Source organism: Periplaneta americana, chromosome 15 (genome assembly GCF_040183065.1).
Source record: "Periplaneta americana isolate PAMFEO1 chromosome 15, P.americana_PAMFEO1_priV1, whole genome shotgun sequence".
Taxonomy (NCBI): domain Eukaryota; kingdom Metazoa; phylum Arthropoda; class Insecta; order Blattodea; family Blattidae; genus Periplaneta; species Periplaneta americana.
In genome coordinates, this window is record NC_091131.1 from 117,608,987 (window position 1) to 117,632,665 (window position 23,679).

General features: G+C 35.9%; 1 protein-coding gene across 1 annotated transcript; it reads left to right on the plus strand.

Annotated features, from left to right (window-relative positions):
• Positions 1–1,463: 1,463 nt before the first annotated feature.
• Positions 1,464–23,632, plus strand: LOC138715665 (ATPase inhibitor mai-1, mitochondrial-like). The gene is made up of 3 exons (XM_069848734.1): positions 1,464–1,592; positions 11,617–11,764; positions 23,106–23,632. The coding sequence occupies exons 1-3, from the start codon at positions 1,564–1,566 to the stop codon at positions 23,220–23,222; spliced, it is 294 nt and encodes a 97-aa protein (XP_069704835.1). The 5' UTR covers positions 1,464–1,563; the 3' UTR covers positions 23,223–23,632.
• Positions 23,633–23,679: the final 47 nt, after the last annotated feature.

Here is a 23,679-nt window from a genome sequence, read left to right on the forward strand (position 1 = left end):
ATTGAAGATGAACTTCCAGATCTTGTGTCCCTGTAAAGGTCGCACATTATTGCAGCAATATTTTGTTAACATAAGATATGAGATGAGATAACATTATTTCCGTCTGTTTGATTTTAATAGACATTCAAAACACACACCTGTGAAGTAACGGTTAGCGCATCTGGCCGCGAAGCCAAGTGGCCCGGGTTCGATTCCCGGTTGGGGAAAGTTACCTGGTTGAAGTTTTTCCGGGGTTTTTCCTCAACCCAATATGAGCAAATGCTGGGTAACTTTCGATGTTTGACTCCGGACTCATTTCACCGGCATTATCACCTTCATCTCATTCAGACGCTAAATAACCTAGATGTTGATAAAGCGTCGTAAAATAACCTACTAAAATAAATAAATTCAAAACATGCATATGTAGATCCTTCTTACCGCTGAGATAGGCAATACCTTCTCACCTTAAGAATATTTTAATAGTCAAAAGAATTTTTAATCCTCATAAAAATCCTCTAATTTTTTTCCTTTTCCTCAAATAATACATCATTAATATACATATACTGAAAAGAACACACCGTCGTCCTTATGCCTAAGGGTAGACCAAAGGGATGTGCGTTTTTGCCGTTTTTACCTAACAATATTTTATAAGTTGTTCGTCGATATTTTATCATATAGCAAAAGCACGAATTATATTTCGAATTCTAAATTTTGATCTAAACTTAATTTTTCGTATTGAAAGTACTAATTAAAAATTGAAATTTTATATTATATACAATAGTTCTCTCAAAATAGCAATTTTGCACATACGCATCTGTGACATAAAGGCGACAATATTGTTCGTCACAAATTACGCAACATATGACGTCTTTCTCTTTAGCGTCGAGTGAAAGCACTGCCTGCTGGATCACACCCTATGGCAGTGAAGTCGAAACCACAGATTCTGGAAAATTACTAAATAATATAAATTTATTACACACTTTTCTGCAAAATGTAATAAACTATTTTGATGAAAACGAATTAATAAATTATTGTTATATTAAAAACTAAGGAAGCATTTATCAAGAAATGAAAATATATCGAGTGGTGAAATATGAAAAACACATTTTATATGAGTAGGTCTAATGAAAATGTTAAATATACTTTTTGTTTTAATATTAACGTTTCTTATAATTTAATAATTGTGAATATTGTCCATAATTACCATTTACCTTTCCCAAGAAAAACTGTAAAAGGTATTATCACTCTTAATATCTTCAGACAGGTAGACATTTGTATTTTTATCAGTTGGGTAATATTCTTATAAATGTGTGTTGAAATGTGTTTTAACCGAAAATGAGAAAACTCATTAATCACTCCTACATTTCAAGTTAATTTGCAAGTTTCTCAATGATAAAATACACATATTTAGCATTTGCAAGCTGCAACATAAAAATAGCTGCAAGTAGCGCCAATACGGCGAGAAATTATTGCTAATACGAAAATATTGCGTCATACAAGAAAGCTAAATATTGATCAGTCTGTGTACGTTTTAGTTTGCTGTAATATCAAATTATTCTTGTGAATGCAGGCATTGTTTTCGTCATGTGGATTTACTCGAAGAAGTACACACGGTAATGTGCCAGTATCTGGATTAAAATATTGTATTGTCTTTAACGAAATATGTTATGAATGGAATGGTTATATTATCTAGATGGTTCTTTAAATGACCAAATTTCTCGTTTCATTTGGTTATTCGATGTTTTATTAACCTATCATAGGTGTATGGTATAGTTGCCAGATTTTCAAAACTGAAATTCGGGACAAATTTTAAGCTGTATTTAATGTAGCTTGTGTACAGTATAAATATTTAGTGGTAATTTCGGTACTTGTTCAGCATTGCAGTGGTGCTACAAAATACAGCAAAATAAAATAATTACTGTGGGACCCTTACTATCAACAAACGAAAAGTAAAAAGACAGAATAAAATATTCCTCATTAGTTACGATATTAAATTAATTACGATCGATGGAGCAGAAAATAAGGCGGAATCTTTTCATAATAAATAGTCGCAAAAACCTACAATTATCGTATTTTTAGCCGTAACAGGTAGACATATTGATTGAACTTTCTTGCTGTTAAAGTATAGGCTACATTCGTTAATATTGCCATAATTGTAATTCAATGGAGTAAAATATAGAAGAAATTGTGCTTTAAGATTAATCACAAACAATGCTGCATAAATGTTGCAACGAGTAATATTGTCCAAATACTGAACTAATACTAATCCTAACTAAATATGCTACATGAAAGTGTATTGGTTGGATTGTTTTCATTAACTTGATTTAGTTTGATAGACCTACTTACTGGAATTCTGTGTGCATTTTTTGGAGAACATAGTTGTAAGACTCAGAACATGGTTTGTTCACTTTTATAACATCCTGAGCTCTCTTTAGTTAGCCTATCGAACCCTCGCCCATGTTGCAAACAGATTCTGTAACTCGTAATTCCGTGAATTTAGTGACATCAACTATCAACAATTTATTATCACTGTTTGATTAAACTGATAATACACACTTGCTGCTTCAATTTCCCTATTAATGTGTTTGTTACCATCATGATTCTGAAAATGTTAACTAAGCTCTCTTCATTATTGTTATAGCAAATGTCGCCTTAAACTTTTATTCAATTAAAATTAAGCCCTGCATATTTTTCGAAAACCGCTAAATTTGCCTATAATTTATTTTAAATACACTAATCTTAAATGACTTGGATCTATGAAGTCCCAATGATCAGAAACTTGGTCAAGACAACGTTTTATTACGTACCGTAATTTGGAGGGGAGTATTTTAAACCAAGCTTCAAATGCTAACGCTTTTTAAAACGTACCGGTACTGACTTTGAAGTATCACCGGCTATCCATTTATTTATTGCATTTTCTCTTCAGCAGTTGCTATTACTAGCTTGGAGAAATGTTGACCCAAATGTTTGTGAAATACAATATAGTTTCAAGCAACAAATTTTCTGAACGCATGTTAATGAGATAAATTAAAATAAAGTCAAATTTTTGTTGTAAGAAGGTGTTTTCTCGCCCACAACGTTTCCTATTTTGCAACAGATCTCTTTACAGAGTTCTACGACTGCACTTTCGCTATCAGATCCAAGATTTGTGGTTTCATACTCAATCGAGAGCGGTAAAAACGCTTAAACGTCTTTGAATTATTCAGGCCATTTCCCCCCCACGTTAAAATTATCATTGCCTATTACTACTTCAACTAGGTTATAAATTTCATACGTACTATGGGTTCCTCCAACTTCAGTAAGAAACTAGCAGGCCAGAGTCAATGATGACTACAGCTGGAAGTAAGTTATTCCAATAGATCATTGCTGAAATTCGCACTTTCCATTCCAAGGACTTGTGTTGGGTTTGATCTCTGATGTTGAATGGAATAGATACTTGCAAGCAATATCCAAGATTGAGGGTTTTGCCGGCGTTCTCCCGGTTCCCTCAATTTTACAAATTTCATCCCACAAAAATGTTTATTTAACCTCAGCCTTCCCTTCGTTTCATACCATGCCACTTCATTAAAATATCATACAGGTAGGAGCTTCGGTAGATGGCAGTCAGATTTACTGCTGTGTTCGTACATTACTCACGATTAGGACCGGTGAACAATTCCAGTAGGCCTACATGTTCCCGAATCCATTTTTTCGAATGACCATTTTTCCATTACTTTCAAGTTTACGAAAACCAAATTCTGAAAGTCATTCTTTCGAAACTCGTGAATTCCGAATAGTAAAACTGTCATCAATAATTAAAAAGCTTATGTCTGGATGTGCATTAAATCCATGGCGCTACAACCAATGAAGGGCCAAGACCGACCAGCCGGCTGCTGTCCTCACGTCCATATGCCGAAGCAGAGATGGACGATCGTCCAACCAGACTGGAGGTATCGTGTGGTTAGCACGATGATCCCCCCAGCCGTTATAGCTGGTTTGCAAAACCGGATTTTCGTTACCTATCGTAGCTCCTCAAGTGCATCACGATGTTGGGTGGGCACCGGTCCCACACACTGGCCGAAATTTCATGAGAAAATTTCTTCTCTCACGAGGACTCGAACCAGCTCGCATTTCGTAACGCGAGTCATAGGCAGGATCTAGGCGCCACGGCGCGGGATCTATATGTGCATTATTGAGTATAATTTCAGGGGAATAAACTTGAACATGCCACCTACAAACCAATCGTACCTTTTCATTAAAAAGTGCAAGTTTTCTTTCGTGTCAAACATAATTACCCGGCCGTCTTTAATAGTTTTCTCTTGAGTTGTCGAATTGGAAATAAATTACTGCGGTATGCACAGACTTGTCTTGCGATACTATTTTGGGGATTTCTTAAATAAGACATTGCTCCCGCGCCTGAACCAAATAACGTAGTACCACAGTCTAGTATATACAGTCGCGAAGCTTGAGTTGTGAGGGTGCTAGGATCAATAGACTGTACAGGTACTATTTCGCATTGTCTGTGATGAGGCGATAGTAGCGATCCTAGTGCTTAGCAGCTATCTATGGATGCATATTTCCTATGTATTGAGCTTCGTGTCTGTATATACTAGACACTGGACTGTAGTAGTACTATATAAGACATCACGCGCTACTGCAGGAATGTCTACGGTACAGAGTATGACGACACTATGGTTAGCGTAATTTGTGTGATCAGTAGAGTCCTGCGTTTGGCTACTTTGAGTGCAAGTTAGATGCACATAGATCATACTAGCTACGCTTGCAAAGGAGGGCTCTGAATCGTCTCCCCGCTCCGTTTCGAGTGCTATATCTGCTTATTCATCTAGGGTAGTAGAGGTACTGAACAATGAGAATGCTACTCACGTACAAAATATACCGTCATGTATATTTGATAACAAACAAAATATGTATTTAATACCATCTTATGTACAACAGAAGATTATTTTCACAATAAGTAAAACGAATCTAGAGTCTAGATAGGTCTACTTTTTTGTTTCACAACAAATTTTTCACCCAAAAAGTAAAAGCCAATACTTATCATTTTTCGCCTACTTAGCCTACAGAGTTTTGAATATTTAAATTGAACTTTTTTTAATGTAGGCCTATACACTACCGGTCAAAAGTTTTCGATCAGCTATGAAAAAACTATATACTTTATTTCAATGTGCAAACACATCGGAAAAACTAAATAGACCACCAAAATAAATATTTTCTCTCTCTAGCATTATGATATGATAGAATATTCTAAACGAAATCCCTGTTTTAACCACAAATCCATAGTTGTGAAGATGACCGAAAACTTTTGACCGGTAGTGTATATATATATATATATATATATATATATATATATATCATCAAAGCGAAATGAATTTAGAAGTAAATAATATGATAATTTGGTGTGAACAGTAAGGGATGAAGATAAATGCAAGACAAAGACAATGGTCGTAGGAAGAAAAGTGAAAAACGTAAACTTGCGAATTCTAAATGAGGCAGTGAGAAAGTAGACAGCTTCAAATACTTGGAGTGTAGCTACTACAAGCAGTAACATGAGCTGCTGCCAGGAAGTCAAAAGGATGACAGCAATGGCCAAGGAAGCTTTTAATAGAAAAAGGAGCATCTTCTGCGGATCTCTGAAAAAAGAACTAAGGAAGAGACTAGTGAAGTGCTTTGTATAAAGTATGGCATTGTATGGAGCAGAAACGTGGACATTACGACGAAGTGAAGAGAAGTGAATAAAAGCGTTTGAAATGTGGATTTGGAGAAGAATGGAACGTGTGAAGTGGACAGACAGAATAAGAAATGAAGTTGTGCTGGAAAGAGTGGGTGAAGAAAGAATGCTGCTGAAACTGATCAGGAAGAGGAAAAGGAATTGGCTGGGTCACTAGCTGAGAAGAAACTGCCCACTGAAGGATGCACTGGAAGGAATGGTGAACGGGAGAAGAGTTCTGGGCGAAAGAAGATATCAGATGATAGACGGCATTAAGATATATGGATTTTATGAGGAGACAAAGAGGAAGGCAGAAAAAAGGAAAGATTGCAGAAAGCTGGGTTTGCAGTGAAAGACCTGAAAGACCCTTGGGCAGAACACTAAATGAATAAATATGATAATTTATTGAAAGAATTGAAATTTGAATATTCACAATTAAAAATGAGCTCAAATTGAAATATGTAATATATTTCGGCTCTCATGTTTCAACTACTGTTCATTTAGAAATGTTTGTAATTTGTTTTTGTCTCCATGTATTACCGTCTCTATTGCCAGATTACAGAAATTAATTAGCCTATGAATAGGCCTACTTGTTTTACACGTGAACGTTGTAAACGAACACAGCCTACGTATGTACACATCTATAAATAAATACGGTACCGGTACATCAATATATGGTGAAAATTATAATAATACAATAAATCACAATAAAAACAAAATTATTTACACTAACTAATTGTTTTAAGAGTCTCTATACATTACAACGAGTGAATGTAAATATTTTAAGTGCTTCCAAAAAAAAACTTTCCTTTTTTCTGATAAAGTACATTGTCTTCTTTCCTAATGAAGTGCTCGCTACCAAATTCTCCTATTGGAACACTCATTTCCAACCGTCTAGCTTTACTTTGTTTTGTTTTGTTTTGATATGCTTCACTGAAGAGCAGCTAGACCTGAAGTGTGTACGTTGGACTATACTCCGTACATATCTCTACTGTTGCGTGCGTTACTTTAGGTAACCAAACGCAAGCCTCTAGTGATCAGCTTCACCAAATAACAGTCAATTTTAAATGTTTACTGCCGGTATGCTTTATGGCATCTTATTTTACTTCCGGTATGCCATACCGGCTTATACAGGTCTAATTCAACCACTGGATATGAGTCAAATAATATAAATCTATCACCATGAAGAATTTGTTTGTACTTATCGGGAATAACAAGCAGATCTCTGAGTGATGTCGGATTTTTGGGGATTAATAACACCTTCTCTTTCTTCCATTTGATTTCTATAAATTTTCCCTTTCGGGCAAAAAACTTATGACAAATGCCAAAGTATTATAATACAGGGTGAATCAAAAGTCTGGAACCATATAAATATCTTCCATATGCTTGATTTTCGATATAGGTGTTACCAGTATTTGTAAGACCAAATGCTCTATCAGTGACACATTCGATTCTAGCCCTCAGCTATCTCAAAAGCCGCCATTTTGGATGCAACTTTGAAATTTTAAATAGAAAGGGGTCGTGTAGGTACTCAAAATCATATGAAATTTTCTGAAAAGAAAAAAATGGTGCAATCTGTTTTGAGATATCTCTAATCGTTTTCAACAATTGTGCAATCTGTTTTGAGATATCTCTAATCGTTTTCAATTCATTAAATGATAACTATCACAATAACACAAAAAGAAAATTCTACAAAATGTGCTCAATATGTTGTCCATTTTCGATGATGCACATTTATAGACGGATTTTCCAGTCAGAGAGAACATTTTATAGCTTTTCCGGGGTGACTTTAGCACAGGCTTCAATGATACGGTTCTTTAAATGTTCTACATTCTCAATTTTATCTTCACATTTATGTAACCCAAAAAAAATTAAGGGGTGTTAAATCTGGTGACCTGGCCGGCCATTCTACTGGTCCACGCCGACCAATCCAATGTCCAGGGAACTGTTCGTCCAGATAGTTTTGAACAGCAAGACCATAGTGGGGTGAAGCGCCATCTTGTTGAAGAAAAGATGGGAATTCACCTGCTTCGTTTAGTAAATCAGGAAAGATGTTTTCTTGCAACATGTTCAAATAAGAAATGTCACTCAGGTTTTCCTCAATAAAATGCGGTCCAACAATACAATTTCTCCAAATTCCACACCAAACGACTATTTTACGAGTACCATGCATTTTCACAGGATCCATCCAATTTGGGTTTGTGTCTGACCAATACCGTGTGTTGTATCTGTTTACTTCCCCATTCATATAAAATTTTACTTCATCACTAAAAACTATCTTGGATGCAAATGTCGGATCCTATCCAATTTGTTGTTTAACCCAATCACAAAATTGAAGACGTCTATCAGGGTCATCTTCACTGAGATGATGTAGCATTTGAACCTTAAATGAATGCCATTGATGTTGATGAAGCACTCGTAAAGTAGAGGTCTGACTTGAACCACACTCTCTCGATAGGCGTCGTATACTCTTCTTAGGCTTTTTACCATTGCAGCTAGTATCGTAGGTCTAATCGACGACAATTATCGGTTGCTGTTTTCGGACGTCCACTTCTCCTTTTATCAGCTACATTTCCTGTGACTTTAAATTTATTAACAAGTTTTGTTACAGTGCTGTGGCTGATAGGTTCACGTGGCGGCGTTGAAGTCTGCTGCAACATTTATGTGGCTTAACCCACCATAATTAGAAATGATATCAGTTCTTTCCTCTTTCGATAATGCCATCATGAAAATCAAGAAATTTGTCATAGGAAAGCTTCAAATAATCACAACAATGCATTGAAACTGTCACAGGTTAACCAAACAGTAAAACAGGAAACATTAATTACCAGAATTGCATAAAAATACCATTTCCAAAGCCTCCTTAGTACTGTACCATATTACAAAATATCTGTAGATGCAGTAACTAATGGTTGTGTCGTTATGACAGTTATCTTTAAATAACTTGAAAACGATTAGAGATATCTCAAAACAGATTGCACCATTCTTTTCTTTTTCACAAAATTTCACATGATTTTGAGTACCTACATGACCCCTTTCCATTTAAAATTTCAAAGTTGCATCCAAAATTGCGGCTTTTGAGATAGCTGAGGGCTAGAATCGAATATGTCACTGGTAGAGCATTTGGTCTTACAAATATTGGTAACAGCTAAAGTAATGGAAAATCAAGCATAATATGGAAGATATTTATATGGTTCCAGACTTTTGATTCATTCTGTACTTCCATGAATTCTCATGCGGAAATAATGGTTAACGGAATAATTTCCTTTCGATTGTTTAAGCCTTTCTGCGGTATTTTCGGGTCCGAAAATATATGAATGGAAATTCTCTCAGCTCATTCTTTCTAATTCATATAAATTTGGCGCTCCGTATGGACTTAATTACGTTAATAATAATAATAATAATAATAATAATAATAATAATAATAATAATAAAAGTACATTTAAAAGTCCCTGAACACTAATTCAAACATCGGAAGATCCAATCTAACTTAAAGACATCCATCCTAACCAGCCTATGAAGATTAGATTACTAACAGTTCACATGGCGACAAACACATGGTTGACTAATTTTATCATCTTTGCCCCATTTCGTAACAGTGTGTGTGTCTAATGCAGTGGTTGCCAAACATCACGAAATTGTGACGTAATAGAAATGCAACCCGCACACCACTGTCGCAGGGAGAGAGGTGGGGTGGGTATCTCCTCAGGTAATGCAGCGAATAACAGTGCAGAGACGGACTGTGACAAAAAACCAAAAACAATATAATATTCTTCTACTTATTAACTACACACACTTTTTTCATGTTCGCTTTTATTCTCCTATTCATTATTTTTGTATTATTAATAAAATAAAATGTTTTCTTATTTACAATAAAAAGAACGTGTATTTCACATCAGCAGATATTTGAAATTAGGAAAACGTACCAGGCTGGTCACGAAGTTGTAAATTACACTACACACTTCAAAAAAAGTCGAAGTATTTTACCCCGATGAAAACATAGAAGCCGATAATTTTTAATTGTTTGTTTATTAATGAAATATTCAAATTACATTACATACGTCGAAAAAAAAAAAGAACGTCAAAGTATTTTACCCCGATGAAGACATAGAAGCCGATAATTTTTAATTGTTTGTTTATTAATGAAATATTCAAATTACCTTACATACGTCAAAAAAAGTCGAAGTATTTTACCCCGATTAAGACATAGAAGCCGATAATTTTTAATTGTTTGTTTATTAATGAAATATTCAAGTTACATTACATACGTCGGAAAAAAGTCGAAGTATTTTACCCCGATTAAGACATAGAAGCCGATACTTTTTATTGTTGGTTTGTTAATGAAATATTCAATTTACAGGTAAGAGCGTGGTAGTATTTATAACAAGAAGAATAATGACAACGTACATGGTTCTTTTATACTTCATTAAAAATTTTACAACAAATTAAGTATCTCATATTTTTGCCATCTGCACAAAAGAAATACTTTTGCTCCCATGTTCCTTAAAATTAAGTTTTTACATATTATCTGTTTCTGTTTTGGAAAAGACATCGAAACCATTATATTATCCTACATACTTGTAACATTACATGTGTACGTCCGCTGCTGATAAATGTCTTGTCTTGTATCGAAGTAAAGGCTGTAAACAGAGGGTGGAGGTATGATGCCATGGTTACGCTTGAGTGGAGATAGGGGCACGTGTCGCGACACAGCTTTTGGTGATCACTGGTCTAATGCCTACCCACTTCACTTGCGTGATTCGGGTTTCGCATACTGCGGATAGATGGCAGGACTGTGACCCATTTTCAAGTTGCACACCACTTCGGGGGGACACGTTATATATTATGTGCATTTGTGAAGAAGTTATGTCGTGTACTAGGCTGGGTGTATGTGTAAGTGTAGTGTATGGAAATGGGTGAGGATGGTGATGATGAAGGGGAAACCCGGTGCCGGCACGTAGCCTACTCCTGTCGGAAAACACCAAGGTTTAATGTCCCCATCCGATGGACGAATTGCTATCAACAGTGACATACGCCTTCTCTTCATATGCACTGCGGAGAGATTTGGGCTTTAACCCAGGCATATTGGTGCACAATTTAGTGATTAGAAGTTGTGCACCACCATCTCTCCTAGTTCCAAGGTAGAAATTTTGCATGAAAATTCATAACCCGGGCCTGCTAGTCTGGAGGTAGACGCGCTACCACAGAGCTAACTCGGCGGACCATTCCGTAATAGTAGAATGTTCTGTAATTTTAGTTCGTAGTAGAAATAGAATCTGAAACTATCGTGGATAGAATAGCCACAAATTTACTTACTTACTTACTTACGGCTTTTCAGGAACCCGGAGGTTCATTGGCGCCCTCACATAAGCCCGCCATTGGTCCCTATCCTGTGCAAGGTTAATCCAGTGTCTACAATCATATCCCACCTCCCTCAAATCTATTTTAATATTATCCTCCTATCTATATCTCGGCCTCCCAAAGGTCTTTTTCCCTCCGGCCTTCCAACTAACACTCTATAGCTATGCATTTCTTGATTCGCCCATACGTGCTACATGTCCTTCCCATCTCAAAGGTCTGGATTTAATATTCCTAATTACGTCAGGTGAAGAATACAATGCGTGCAGTTCTGCGATGTGTAACTTTCTCCATTCTACTGTAACTTAATCCCTCTTAGCCCCAAATATTTTTCTAAGCACCTTATTCTCAAACACCCTTATTTACAAATTTACCGTTTTAATTTCATAACTCTCCATTAATAAAATTCATTAATCTCCCTACAGATTGTTACGTCATGAAGCATTCAGTTCTGTTTATATTAATTTGTTATTTATGTCTCCAGTCTTCATTGATAGCGTTCAATATCTTGCATTAAATATGTCATGATATCACTACCGTATCTTAAATGTAATTATTCACACTATTTGCAGTCCCTTAATTTCCGTCATGCAATATCATGGATCTGGTCGCGGAACTGGAGCTGGCAAAGGGGGCGGATATGGTGGCTCCATTATAGAATCTGGAGGCAAACTCGGTGAAAGGGGAGCTGCAAAAGAAGATGAATATTTCCATAAATTGGTAATTAGTTCTTAAATATTTTAGTGATAAAGACGACGCAACGGTAACAATTTCATTTCTTTTTATGTTGTCTCAGACAGGAGAGTAATCTTGTTTAAAGTAGCCTACAGTACTTCTTTGTACTACTGAGGTTGTGTAGAACGGCTGAGGCTATTTTCTTAGTATAATGGAGTAATGATAGGATAGGCCTAACAATGATAACCGAAGTGCTCTAAACCCATTCAACACAAATTATCTTTATGAGTGATGAAAACTTTTACATCGTAAGAAGATAATGGTGAGTCTAAAGACAAAGTCATTACAGTATTTGTTTACTTCGGGAGATAATGGCGAGAAAAAATTCATGTTACAAACAAGAGTTGAATTTTTTGAGTCTGAATCAATGAAAATATTCATTCAAAACATTGTGCTTAGAGTGGTCTCATCTGTTATCGTTTCTGAGAAAGTTAAGAATGATTCAATGAAATATTTCACCGATAAACTGAACTATATTTCGTTCCATAACGTCTCACAGGCGACGTAAATATTGCCGGCACAGGAGGAGAGAAGTATAGTGAGGTCATAAAGTGGACATACTCCCCATGTATTGCGACAATACAAAGAGTATGGTTGATTGGTTTGGATATACACCTGATAGTTCAACGATCTAAGACATCGGTATGAAGACTATCATTTTCATACCATAGCTGAATTCTGCGCCATATCCTGGAAGATGTTTTGCGAAGATAATCAGGGGCCACTTTGTTGAAGGTATCTTACACAGTTTCGTGTAATTGTACCGTTGTGTTATAGCGGTGATTTCGAACTTTGTCCTTGATGAATTCTCAGTGAGCATTATCAGGTGTTGCGAGATCAGTAAAAGGAGCTTGATCATCTGCATATCCTCTTCCAATCCACCGGTTGGGAAAGGTCGCTGGTAAACGGACTCTGCTCAGCCATGTTTATTTATAACTGCACGGTTACCATGGTAACATGGTACCAACGTAAACATGGGGGTACCAACATTCATATTCAACATTCACAAAGTAGGCTAAGTGAAATAATACATACATGGGGGTTACGCTCACTTCGTGACCTCACTATATAATTGCTATTCAACCAATGACAGAGATCTCATTCCACGCTTATCTTGAAGTTGGGCGGGAGTAGAACGCTTCAGACCGCCCGACTTCAAGGTAAGAGTGAAATGAGATCTCTGCCATTGGTTCAATAGCAATTATGGTTTTCTTTCTCGGTGCCGTCAGTATTTACGTTGCCTGTCAGACATTATGGAACGAAGTATAGTTGCTTGAAATCAAAGCATGTGGAGCTTGAGTTCCTGCTGATGTTGGTGAAACATTTCGAACTCTTAGTGCTACATGCAAACACTGCTTTAGTCATGAATTCGATAAAAAGTAAATGAAGTCTGGTAAGTCCAAGTGTGAATCCAGATCGGAATTCAAGTTTTGATTATACATAATTATATTTCTGTTTCTCCTTAGGAGGTTCAATTCAATTAAGTAGGTGATGACTAGACTTTGTTGAATTGCCACACGCAGCATGCAATCAGGTTGCCGATGTACGGTAGTATAGAAGAGGTGAGCGACCGCCCGGTCTCGTAGTATAAGCAGTTCATGTTAAGAGTTGTGACCGGTCTAAATAGATAGAGCAGCTACAGCTAATGTATACCTATGTAAGCATTTATTTTTGCATTAGTGTGATCGGAATAGTCAAAGCTTAACATTTGTTTAGTGCAGACAAGAATTCAATCAACCATGCTACAATGAGAGTGTTGCTGTTCCAAATAATTGCCCCTGGAATACCCTTACCCCCGCAACCAGTCTTGACCCGTTGGGGAACGTGGTTGGATGCTGTTAATTATGCAGAACATTAGGCAAAATAATGGAGGTAATTGATGCGTTGGATAGCACAGACAGTTCCGCTGTTGCAGCTGTAAAATCATTGCCTTCTGAACAGCTACTGGAAGATATTCTGTTCATTGATTCTAATTTTAAAATCGTGTCCAAAAGCGTCACCCTGTTAGAATCGTCTAAACTACAACTCTCAAAAGCCCTTAATATAGTGGATAAAGTATCACAAATCGTTATCCAAAATATCACTAATTTCAGAAAAAGTGAAATGTAAGTTCAGAAACATTATTGCTAAAAATTCTGTCTATTCACAACTTCGTACTATAAATGATGTACTATCACGTCACAACAAGACGTGTGAAGTTGGTGTGCTAAAAAGTAGTGACTTCCCGTTCTTCAAATATGCACCTATTACATCGTGTGATGTTGAACGTATATTTTCCCAAAAGAAAAACTGTTTAAGTGACCATCGGAGGAGGTTACTTTGCAGTCGCTCAAAATGTACGTAAATCTCTTCACTGCAATGCACATATTCAAGGATGATGTGCGTATCTTACATTAAATTTTAAGAGTTAATATATCTCACTATAAAATAATTGTGTATTTACATGTTTAGACATTTCCTACTTCAATGATCATTCATTATATTTCTTGAATGCAGGATACAGGTTTTATTGTAACTGCAGTATACTGCTCAGTGTTTACATCAGAGGCATACTCGATCCGTTGCACGTCCCCTTCTCATACAGTCTATACCACGAACGTAGTAAACCTTACGATTCTCGTGGCGATTCCACGAAGTCTAGTGATGACATACAAGAACCGAAATGATTTATATTTTAGGCCTATTTAAATCGGCTATTGTACGACACTATCATCTACACACACAGTTCAAAATATTTTACCACGGAGAAAACGGCAGGTTATGAGGCAGTGTAAATAGAAGAAGAGATTGAACATGCTTAAGAAATAGAAAATTGCACTACATTTGAACTGCTTAATAAAATTAATATTGTGTATTTCTAAAATAAAATTCCATGCAAAATCCTTAATTAGTAATGTAATAATGCAAAGCTGTCGTTAGGAAGACACAATTAAAAGTAGAATGAGACTATAATAGACTACTTTAGGCTAATATATGTAAGCAGAAAAAGCATAATAAGTTCTTCAAGAAAGAACTTCGGTATACAGAGAAAAGTAAACATATCAGTGGAGTAATCTAACTTCAGACCTAAGAGTCGGATACGATATAATGCTTGATGAAAAAGAAGAAAATGATGATGATGATGATGATTATTATTGCTATTATTATTATTATTATTATTATTATTATTATTATTATTATTATTATTATTATGGTGACGACGGTGACGTCTGCTGAAGTCTGAAAAAGAGATAATATAAATGAGATATGATTTATTCTCTCCGTAACTTCGACCGTGCTTATATAGTAGGGCCTATGCTGTTATATTTTTAAGAAGTCCAATAGAATGTTTATCTGAACAGCCAGAATCGGGTTCAAATCTTGGAAATACGTGGAGGAATTGTATGGTAAACAAAAACTGTTTTTGGACAAAAGTTTTCTCAGGGAATTCTAGTTTTCTTAACACTATCACACTACTTGTTCATAATTCATGAATAAGACTTATCGTTATCCTTATCAACGGTGTAGATAACAACAGAGAATTACTGCACTTCATCATTCTCACATGACTTCATACAGCGAACGCTATATTAACCATAGATGGCGCATATAGGCCTAGTGAGTCTTCAAGTAAGCTACAGTGAGATAAGGTTAAAAAAATGACGCCAATACGTCTTTGTTCGAGGTACAATTGATGAGAAAATCTGACTTTTTTATCATGTGTACACATGCTGCCATCTGTCGAGTGTTCCGTAAACTACTTTCAAATGAATAAGCGACGAAACTTTTCTAATAAACAACCAGCGCAAATTTCAGTCGTATCATTAATAGCTAAACTTCAAACACAATAAAAATATTAAATAATAAAGCCCACAACTCTCATGATAAAAAATAACAGTAAACTAAAAAACAATAAAACATTTACGCAATCATTGGGATTCTGTGAATCCCTGTCACATTTTTATAAGCTGATAGATTAAGATTGATGTAATACAATTTTCACGAATTTAAAATTCACTTCTTGTTGTTGTTGGTCAACTGTCCGAAGACAGGTCTGAACCTCACAAGTGATACCAAGAAGTCACCACTTATGAGGCAACTAGGCCAGGAGATAATGGGGTAGGGTAGCCAGTTCCTTTTCCCCTCCACTGCATACATCGCCGACTACCTACATATTACACTGATCAGACTTCAGAAGAATTCACTTAAGATGTTTAAATTTGAATTACGATAGAAAAATAATGTTTAAGAGTGAAATATGTACAAATAATAGCCACTTACGGACATAAAGTAACGCGATGTACTAACATAATTATTTTAACGTCCCTTTTAAACTATCAAAGGGATATAATATAATAGTAACTATTAAATAGCTGAATAAGAATATAAAGATATAGAAATACTTGGAGAAAAACTTCCACTCAGTCACGTTGTAAATAAATTAGAAATCACAGAAGACAAATAAATAATGAAGAGCACCCCGGAATAAGGAGTTAAGCGACACTTTTCGCAGGAACGATGTTTGGTGGAATAAGAAGGTTTGTTCGCTTCTCTATAGAGAAGTACCAATAGGAAGCTGATAATTTTGGCGTCACTTTTCTCTCATTCACACGAATAAGGGGCTACTTGCGCAGTGTTGCGAGATTGTGGGGAACTTCCCACTTACTTACTTACTTACTTACTTACTTACTTACTTACTGGCTTTTAAGGAACCCGGAGGTTCATTGCCGCCCTCACATAAGCCCGCCATTGGTCCCTATCCTGAGCAAGATTAATCCATTCTCTATCATCATATCCCACCTCCCTCAAATCCATTTTAATATTATCTTCCCATCTACGTCTCGGCCTCCCTAAAGGTCTTTTGCCCTCCGGTCTCCCAACTAACACTCTATATGCATTTCTGGATTCGCCCATACGTGCTACATGTCCTGCCCATCTCAAACGTCTGGATTTAATGTTCCTAATTATGTCAAGTGAAGAATACAATGCGTGCAGTTCTGTGTTGTGTAACTTTCTCCATTCTCCTGTAACTTCATCCCTCTTAGCCCCAAATATTTTCCTAAGAATCTTATTCTCAAACACCCTTAACCTATGTTCCTCTCTCAAAGTGAGAGTCCAAGTTTCACAACCATACAGAACAACCGGTAATATAACTGTTTTATAAATTCTAACTTTCAGATTTTTCGACAGCAGACTGGATGATAAAAGTTTCTCAACCGAATAATAACACGCATTTCCCATATTTATTCTGTGTTTAATTTCATCCCGAGTATCATTTATATTTGTTACTGTTGCTCCCAGATATTTGAACTTCTCCATCTCTTCAAAAGATAAATTTCCAATTTTTATATTTCCATTTCGTACAATATTCTCGTCACGAGACATAATGATATACTTTGTCTTTTCGGGATTTACTTCCAAACCTATCTCTTTACTTGCTTCCAGTAAAATTCCCGTATTTTCCCTAATCGTTCGTGGATTTTCTCCTAACATATTCACGTCATCCGCATAGACAAGCAGCTGATGTAACCCGTTCAGTTCCAAACCCTCTCTGTTATCCTGGACTGTCCTAATGGCATACTCTAGAGCAAAGTTAAAAAGTAAAGGTGATAGTGCATCTCCTTGCTTTAGCCCACAGTGAATTGGAAACGCATCTGACAGAAACTGACCTATACGAACTCTGCTGTACGTTTCACTGAGACACATTTTAATTAATCGAACTAGTTTCTTAGGAATACCAAATTCAATAAGAATATCATATAAAACTTCTGTCTTAACCGAGTCATATGCCTTTTTGAAATCTATGAATAACTGATGCACTGTACCCTTATACTCCCATTTTTTCTCCATTCTCTGTCGAATACAAAATATCTGATCAATAGTTGATCTATTACGCCTAAAACCACACTGATGATCCCCAATAATTTCATCTACATATGGAGTTAATCTTCTTAAAAGAATATTGGACAAAATTTTGTACGACGTCAACAAAAGTGATATTCCTCGAAAGTTACTACAGTTAGTCTTGTCCCCCTTCTTAAAGATAGGTACGATTATGGACTCCTCCCATTGTTCTGGTACAATTTCCTTTTCCCAAATAGCAAGTACAAGCTTATAAATTTCGTTAGATAATGCGCTTCCACACCCTTGTATTAATTCTGCTGGAATTTGATCGATACTTGGAGACTTATAATTTTTCAGATTTTCTATCGCAATTTCGACTTCAGAAAGTGTGGGTTCGGGTATAAATGGCTCATCAGTTTGTATTTCAATTTCGTCTCGATTATTTCTATTTGGCCTATGTATATTTAGTAGTTGTCCAAAATAGTTTTTCCATCTGTTCAGGATTGAATGAGCGTCTGCAAGCAAGTCACCATTCTCATCCTTGATCACGTTTACCCTTGCCTGATATCCATTCTTGAAGCCCTTTATGCCCTTATATAAATCTCTAATGTTTTTATTTTTACTATTTGTTTCTACAGCATTCTGTTTTTCCTTCAAGTAATCTCTCTTTTTATTCCTAAGTGTACGATTTGCTTCCCGTCTTTTATTGAAATAATTATCTCTATTCGCCTCAACTGGATCCTGTAAGAATTTCAATTTTGCCTGTTTCCTTTTTTCTACTACCATGCAACAATCTTCATCAAGTCCACACCTGTGGAGTAACGGTCAGCGCGTCTGGCCGCGAAACCAGGTGGCCCGGGTTCGAATCCCGGTCGGGGCAAGTTACCTGGTTGAGGTTTTTTCCGGGGTTTTCCCTCAACCCAATACGAGCAAATGCTGGGTAACTTTCGGTGTTGGACCCCGGACTCATTTCACCGGCATTATCACCTTCATATCATTCAGACTCTAAATAACCTAGATGTTGATATAGCGTCGTAAAATAACCCAATAAAAAAATAAATAAATAAATAAATAAATAAATCTTCATCAAACCACGGTTTCTTTTCTTTAGTTTCATAATAACCTATGCTCTGTTCAGCTGCAATTTTGATATTATCTCGGATATTTTCCTACATGCTATTAACATCTAACTCTTCCTAAACTTCGTTGGAACTTGCTAATACGGCAAACCTATTTAAAATTTCGACCTGATAATGTTGCTTAGTTTCCTCGTCCTTTAATTTCGGAATATTGAATCTTCTAATATTAACTTGTTGCTCTACTCCCTTGGCTACTGATAGTCTTTCTCTTAGTTCTCCAATTACCAAATAATGGTCAGAATTACAGTCTGCCCCCCCCCCTGAAGGTTCGAATGTCTACTATACTAGTATGTCTTCTTTTATCTATCACGATGTGATCTATCTGGCTGTGTGTCAATCCATCTTGAGAAGTCCAAGTATATTTATGTATATCCTTATGGGGGAATGTTGTATTTTTAACGATTAAATTTTTTGATGTGGCAAAGTTGACTAACCTAACTCCATTGTCGTTACTAGATATGTGTAGGCTCTCTTTTCCAATAATCGGTTTAAAAATATCCTCCCGTCCTACTTTAGCATTGAAATCCCCCAATAAAATTTTCATGTGATATCTAGGTAACTGATCAAAAGTCTGTTCGAATTCCTCATAGAAGCTATCCTTTATATGGTCGTCTTTCTTTTCTGTAGGGGCGTGAGCATTTATAACTACGATATCGCACCATCTACCCTTAAGTACTAAATACGATAACCTATCACTGATAAATTCGACCTTTTTTACTGCTGATTTTATTCTTTTATGAATAAAGAATCCTGTTCCTAATTGGTGATTATCGTTTCCTTCCCCATAATACAAAAATAATCTCCTATTTGTGTTATGCTATTCCCATCTAACCTAACCTCCTGTACTCCCACAAAGTCTATTCTATATCTAGCTAGTTCTTTTGCTACTAATGTTACCCCTCCTGTTCTATATAGACTTGTAACATTCCAAGTACCAAATCTCAAAACCTTATTCCTTTGCTGTGGTCGTGCCAGAGAATCAGTCCCATTCCGAGGCTTATTTGAAGGATTCGAAACAAGCTGTTTTTTACGGTGATGGATTGTTAGCCCTTCGCCCAACCCCCAAGCTGGAGGACCACCCCTCATCGGCTGTCCGCGACTGCTTATTCAATATATTCACAGCGACCCTCCATATCTGGAGGCCGTCTCCTCGATCCGCAATCTGAAGACGCGCCATGACGTGGTGATAGGGACCGACAATACATGGGAACTTCCCACAGACGAGGGAAAAATAAACAAACATTTTTACTTTGTGTGAAAACTTGAAAAAAAAAATAGAAAATATGAAAAAAATACGTGGGAAACTTAGACGCGAATAAAATAATGCTGATATAGATAAACTGAGGAAAACTGCGGAATAGGTGACGAGGCTCTCGACGGACTTACGATCCAATTTTAAAGCTAAAGGATTGCACTGCTGTTCATTCAAGGTCACCAACACCCATCTGAGACTTCAGTATTCAGATGTTTTGTATTAGATTTTGTGAGTGATAATATTTTTATTTAGGCCTACATAGTTATAGGCGACAGGAAGAAATTTGACTGAGATCAAACTGCGCATGCGCGGACTTCTCATGCAGTGCCAATGTTATTCTTATCTAAATTTATTTCCGCGTGCACATTCCAGATAAAATCAAGAAGATCTCTTCATATTCCGGTTATACATCTTGCATATACGAAGGTTAGGTTTGGTTAGTTTAGGTTTTTATTAACCAAGTACGCCAAGTGTACCAAGTATACTTTGTGACCTGGTAGAGTGTAAGAGAAGGCCTATGGCCTTAACTCTGCCAGTATAAATAAATATATTATTATTACGCGCATGCGCAATTTAAGCTCGTAGCCAAGTTCTTCCTGTCGTGAGTCGCACGTGTAATTACTATGCGTTTTTTATTACCATTATATGTGTTATTTACTACGCACTGGCGCACATAAGTGTGCATATAGACCACCTCTGTGGTGTGGGGGTCAGCATGCTAGTCTCTTATGCAGAGGGCCCGGGTTCGATTCCCGGTCGGGTTGAATTTCCTGGTTGAGGTTTTTCAGGGTCTTTCCTCAACCGTAAGGCAAATGCCAGGCAATTCGGGCCACAACATCTCTGAATATCACCGGCCTCATTCATCACCGAAATCATATTCATAACAAATCAGTAAGCCTAATACATAAACAATTGCCATCTAGTTCTCAACAATAGAACTAGTCTCAACAATAGTACACAGGCCTTCGGATTTCAACCAAAAGATTAACTCGCGATGTGACCAAGATGTTAAAGCGAGTATAAATAACAGCGAGGGGGGGGGGAAGTGTGCATAGGTGTTTATTTAGGTTGTGGAAAAAAATCTCAGTTATGTGTGAAATTTTATGCTTCTATGTGGGAAAATCATGGTGGAGTTTCTGGCAATACTGTACGTGAATCAGTTCAGCAAGCTATGGCGGACAGGTCACACACTAATGTTTCTAATGTTCAAATAAAACACTTGAATAAAGGAAAGCGACGGCGGACTTTGTGTTATTGAGCTGTACAACATGTACTTTGGACAGAAGAGGTTTATTTGATGAATTTTCGGAATAGGTTTAGGATATCTATTTATAATGAACAAATGTGTATTGTATGTAATAGCAATAATATGAGATTCACCAAAATTTCAAATGTTTTCTATCTATGTTTTATAGTGAATTGTGAAGAAAGTGTAAATAAAAAACATTTCGATACCAGTTGCTATATCCTTGGATATTCCCCCTTTTTCCCACTAGAGTTCAATCAAAAGATGATGTTTCTAATATTGTATGGCTTTTAATGATATTTTGTAAGCAGTCTTATAAAATAACTACAGCCTTGTCTTAGCAGATATTGTTAATTTCCGAGCAAATATTCTGTATTTAAGCTGTAAGATAGTTTTTTGTATCTCCTGAAAAGTTTTGAATATGGCGATTACCTCCTTATTCCGGGGAGCTCTTCGATTGTTTCAGGTTCGAATAAATTCCTTCCCCTTCCAATAAAAATCATCAGTTGTTACGCTACGGTTAAAATTCGTATGAAGTCAATGGGAGTAAAATGGCTAAGACCAACGTCATAATAGTAATTTTGATGCATTCTGCGTAATCATAAATCGAGTATACCATGTATATTTCAAACTATTTATACTACATAGGAATTAACACTGTCATAAAAAATCCCTGTATAAAAAATTGAAAGTGGAATTTCATGTAGCTGGCCATATGTAATAAATTAGTAGGCCTTGTAGAAAAGAAAACTACCTACTCACAGTATACTCTTTATACTGTGACCTACTGATTGTTGACAATATTAATTCTGCAGTGCCTGGAAAAAGTGACATGTCAGTTTCCACAAACCTTTTTTGATAATTTATTGACAATTTACACTGGTGTATGTCGATTTGTTTTTTTTTTCTGTATAAATTATTGTAATGGGAGAAATACTTATGTCTCTTTTTCCAAGCGAGCAGATGTTCCGTAAGTTGTCAATAAATTATCAAAAAAGGGTTGTGGAAACTGACATGTCACTTTTCCCAGGCACTGCAGAATTATTATCCTTTGACAACATATTATCAGTTTTAGGTTAGGTCATTCAAAATACTTATATCATGGCGTTACTATTATAATTTCAGTTGTGTATTTCATTCTAAACCATTTTTTGTCATTAGGTTACTTTTTTCACAAAGACACATATAAAGAATTTTAGCCATATTATTGTTTACACAAGTCTGGTAGTATTTTGGGAAAGAGTCCAGCAAATAGGTATGTTACCCTTCTCAAAGAATTGTTTCCATACAGTTCAAAAATTAAATTAAACTATGGTTTATTTAACGACGCTCGCAACTGCAGATGTTATATCAGCGTCGCCGGTGTGCCGGAATTTTATTCCGCAGGAGTTCTTTTACATGCCAGTAAATCTACTGACATGAGCCTGTCGCATTTAAACACACTTAAATGCCATCGACCTTGGCCGGGATCGACCCGCAACCTCGAGTACAGAAGGCCAGCGCTATACCGACTACCTACCCAGCTCGACCTCATACAGTTCAATTACTAAAATATTTTCTTCTCTAGTATAATAATCCATTGATTTAAGGTTAATGCCATCAAACAAAATTTTAGTTGGTAATAATGCCAATGATCAGTAGATAGTCTTCTTTTCTACAAGTCCTATTAATTTGTTACACTAAAGACAGCTACATGAAATTCCACTTTATATTTTTATACGTGGATTTCTTAATGCAATGTTACTTCCTTATGTAGGCCTACTATAATTTGAAATATACATGGTATGTGTTTCTTTAGGATATTTCATATTACATTCATACATTTTTCTTTATATTCTACATATTTCTTGTCATATTTTTCAGCAAAAAAGTCAATTGAAAAAACTGAAAGATCAACAAGAAATCAAGGATGAGGAAGAGAGAAGATTTCAAGAGGCTGTCGAAGAAAATGAAAAGAAAAAGAAAAAAGGCGAACATTGATTATAACGACTCTAAATTATGATAAAATTCTAAATTATGGTAAAATATTCTTTTATTATATAACTTTACAATAGAAATCTAACAACTTTATAAAACATGTAAATGTGTTATTCATTTGTTACACATTTCTTTTCCCCATTTTTTTTTTCCATTTCTCTTTCTTTGTGTAAGTTTTCTCTCTTATTTTTTTCTTTGTCTTCTTTATTGATTTCATAAATTTATCACCATAAATGATTGAAATACACTGAACTATTTCCAAATTCGAAGTGAACATATTAGAAGAGTTGTAAGAAAATATATTTTAACCAAATTTAATTTTACTTACCAATAAAATAGTTTACTTATTGTTAGACGAAGATTAAACCTAACCGCTTAAACTTAAAGATTTTGTCATATTCGTAAAGTAATAAAGCAACTTTTCTCTTTATAGTTGATGAGTTGATTCACTCTCTCTTAT

Coding starts and splice junctions, on each gene's coding strand:
- LOC138715665 (XM_069848734.1), top strand. CDS start 1,564: ATGTGGATTTACTCGAAGAAGTACACACG. Junction 1,593..11,616: donor TACTCGAAGAAGTACACACG/GTAATGTGCCAG, acceptor CACTATTTGCAG/TCCCTTAATTTCCGTCATGC. Junction 11,765..23,105: donor ATGAATATTTCCATAAATTG/GTAATTAGTTCT, acceptor CATATTTTTCAG/CAAAAAAGTCAATTGAAAAA.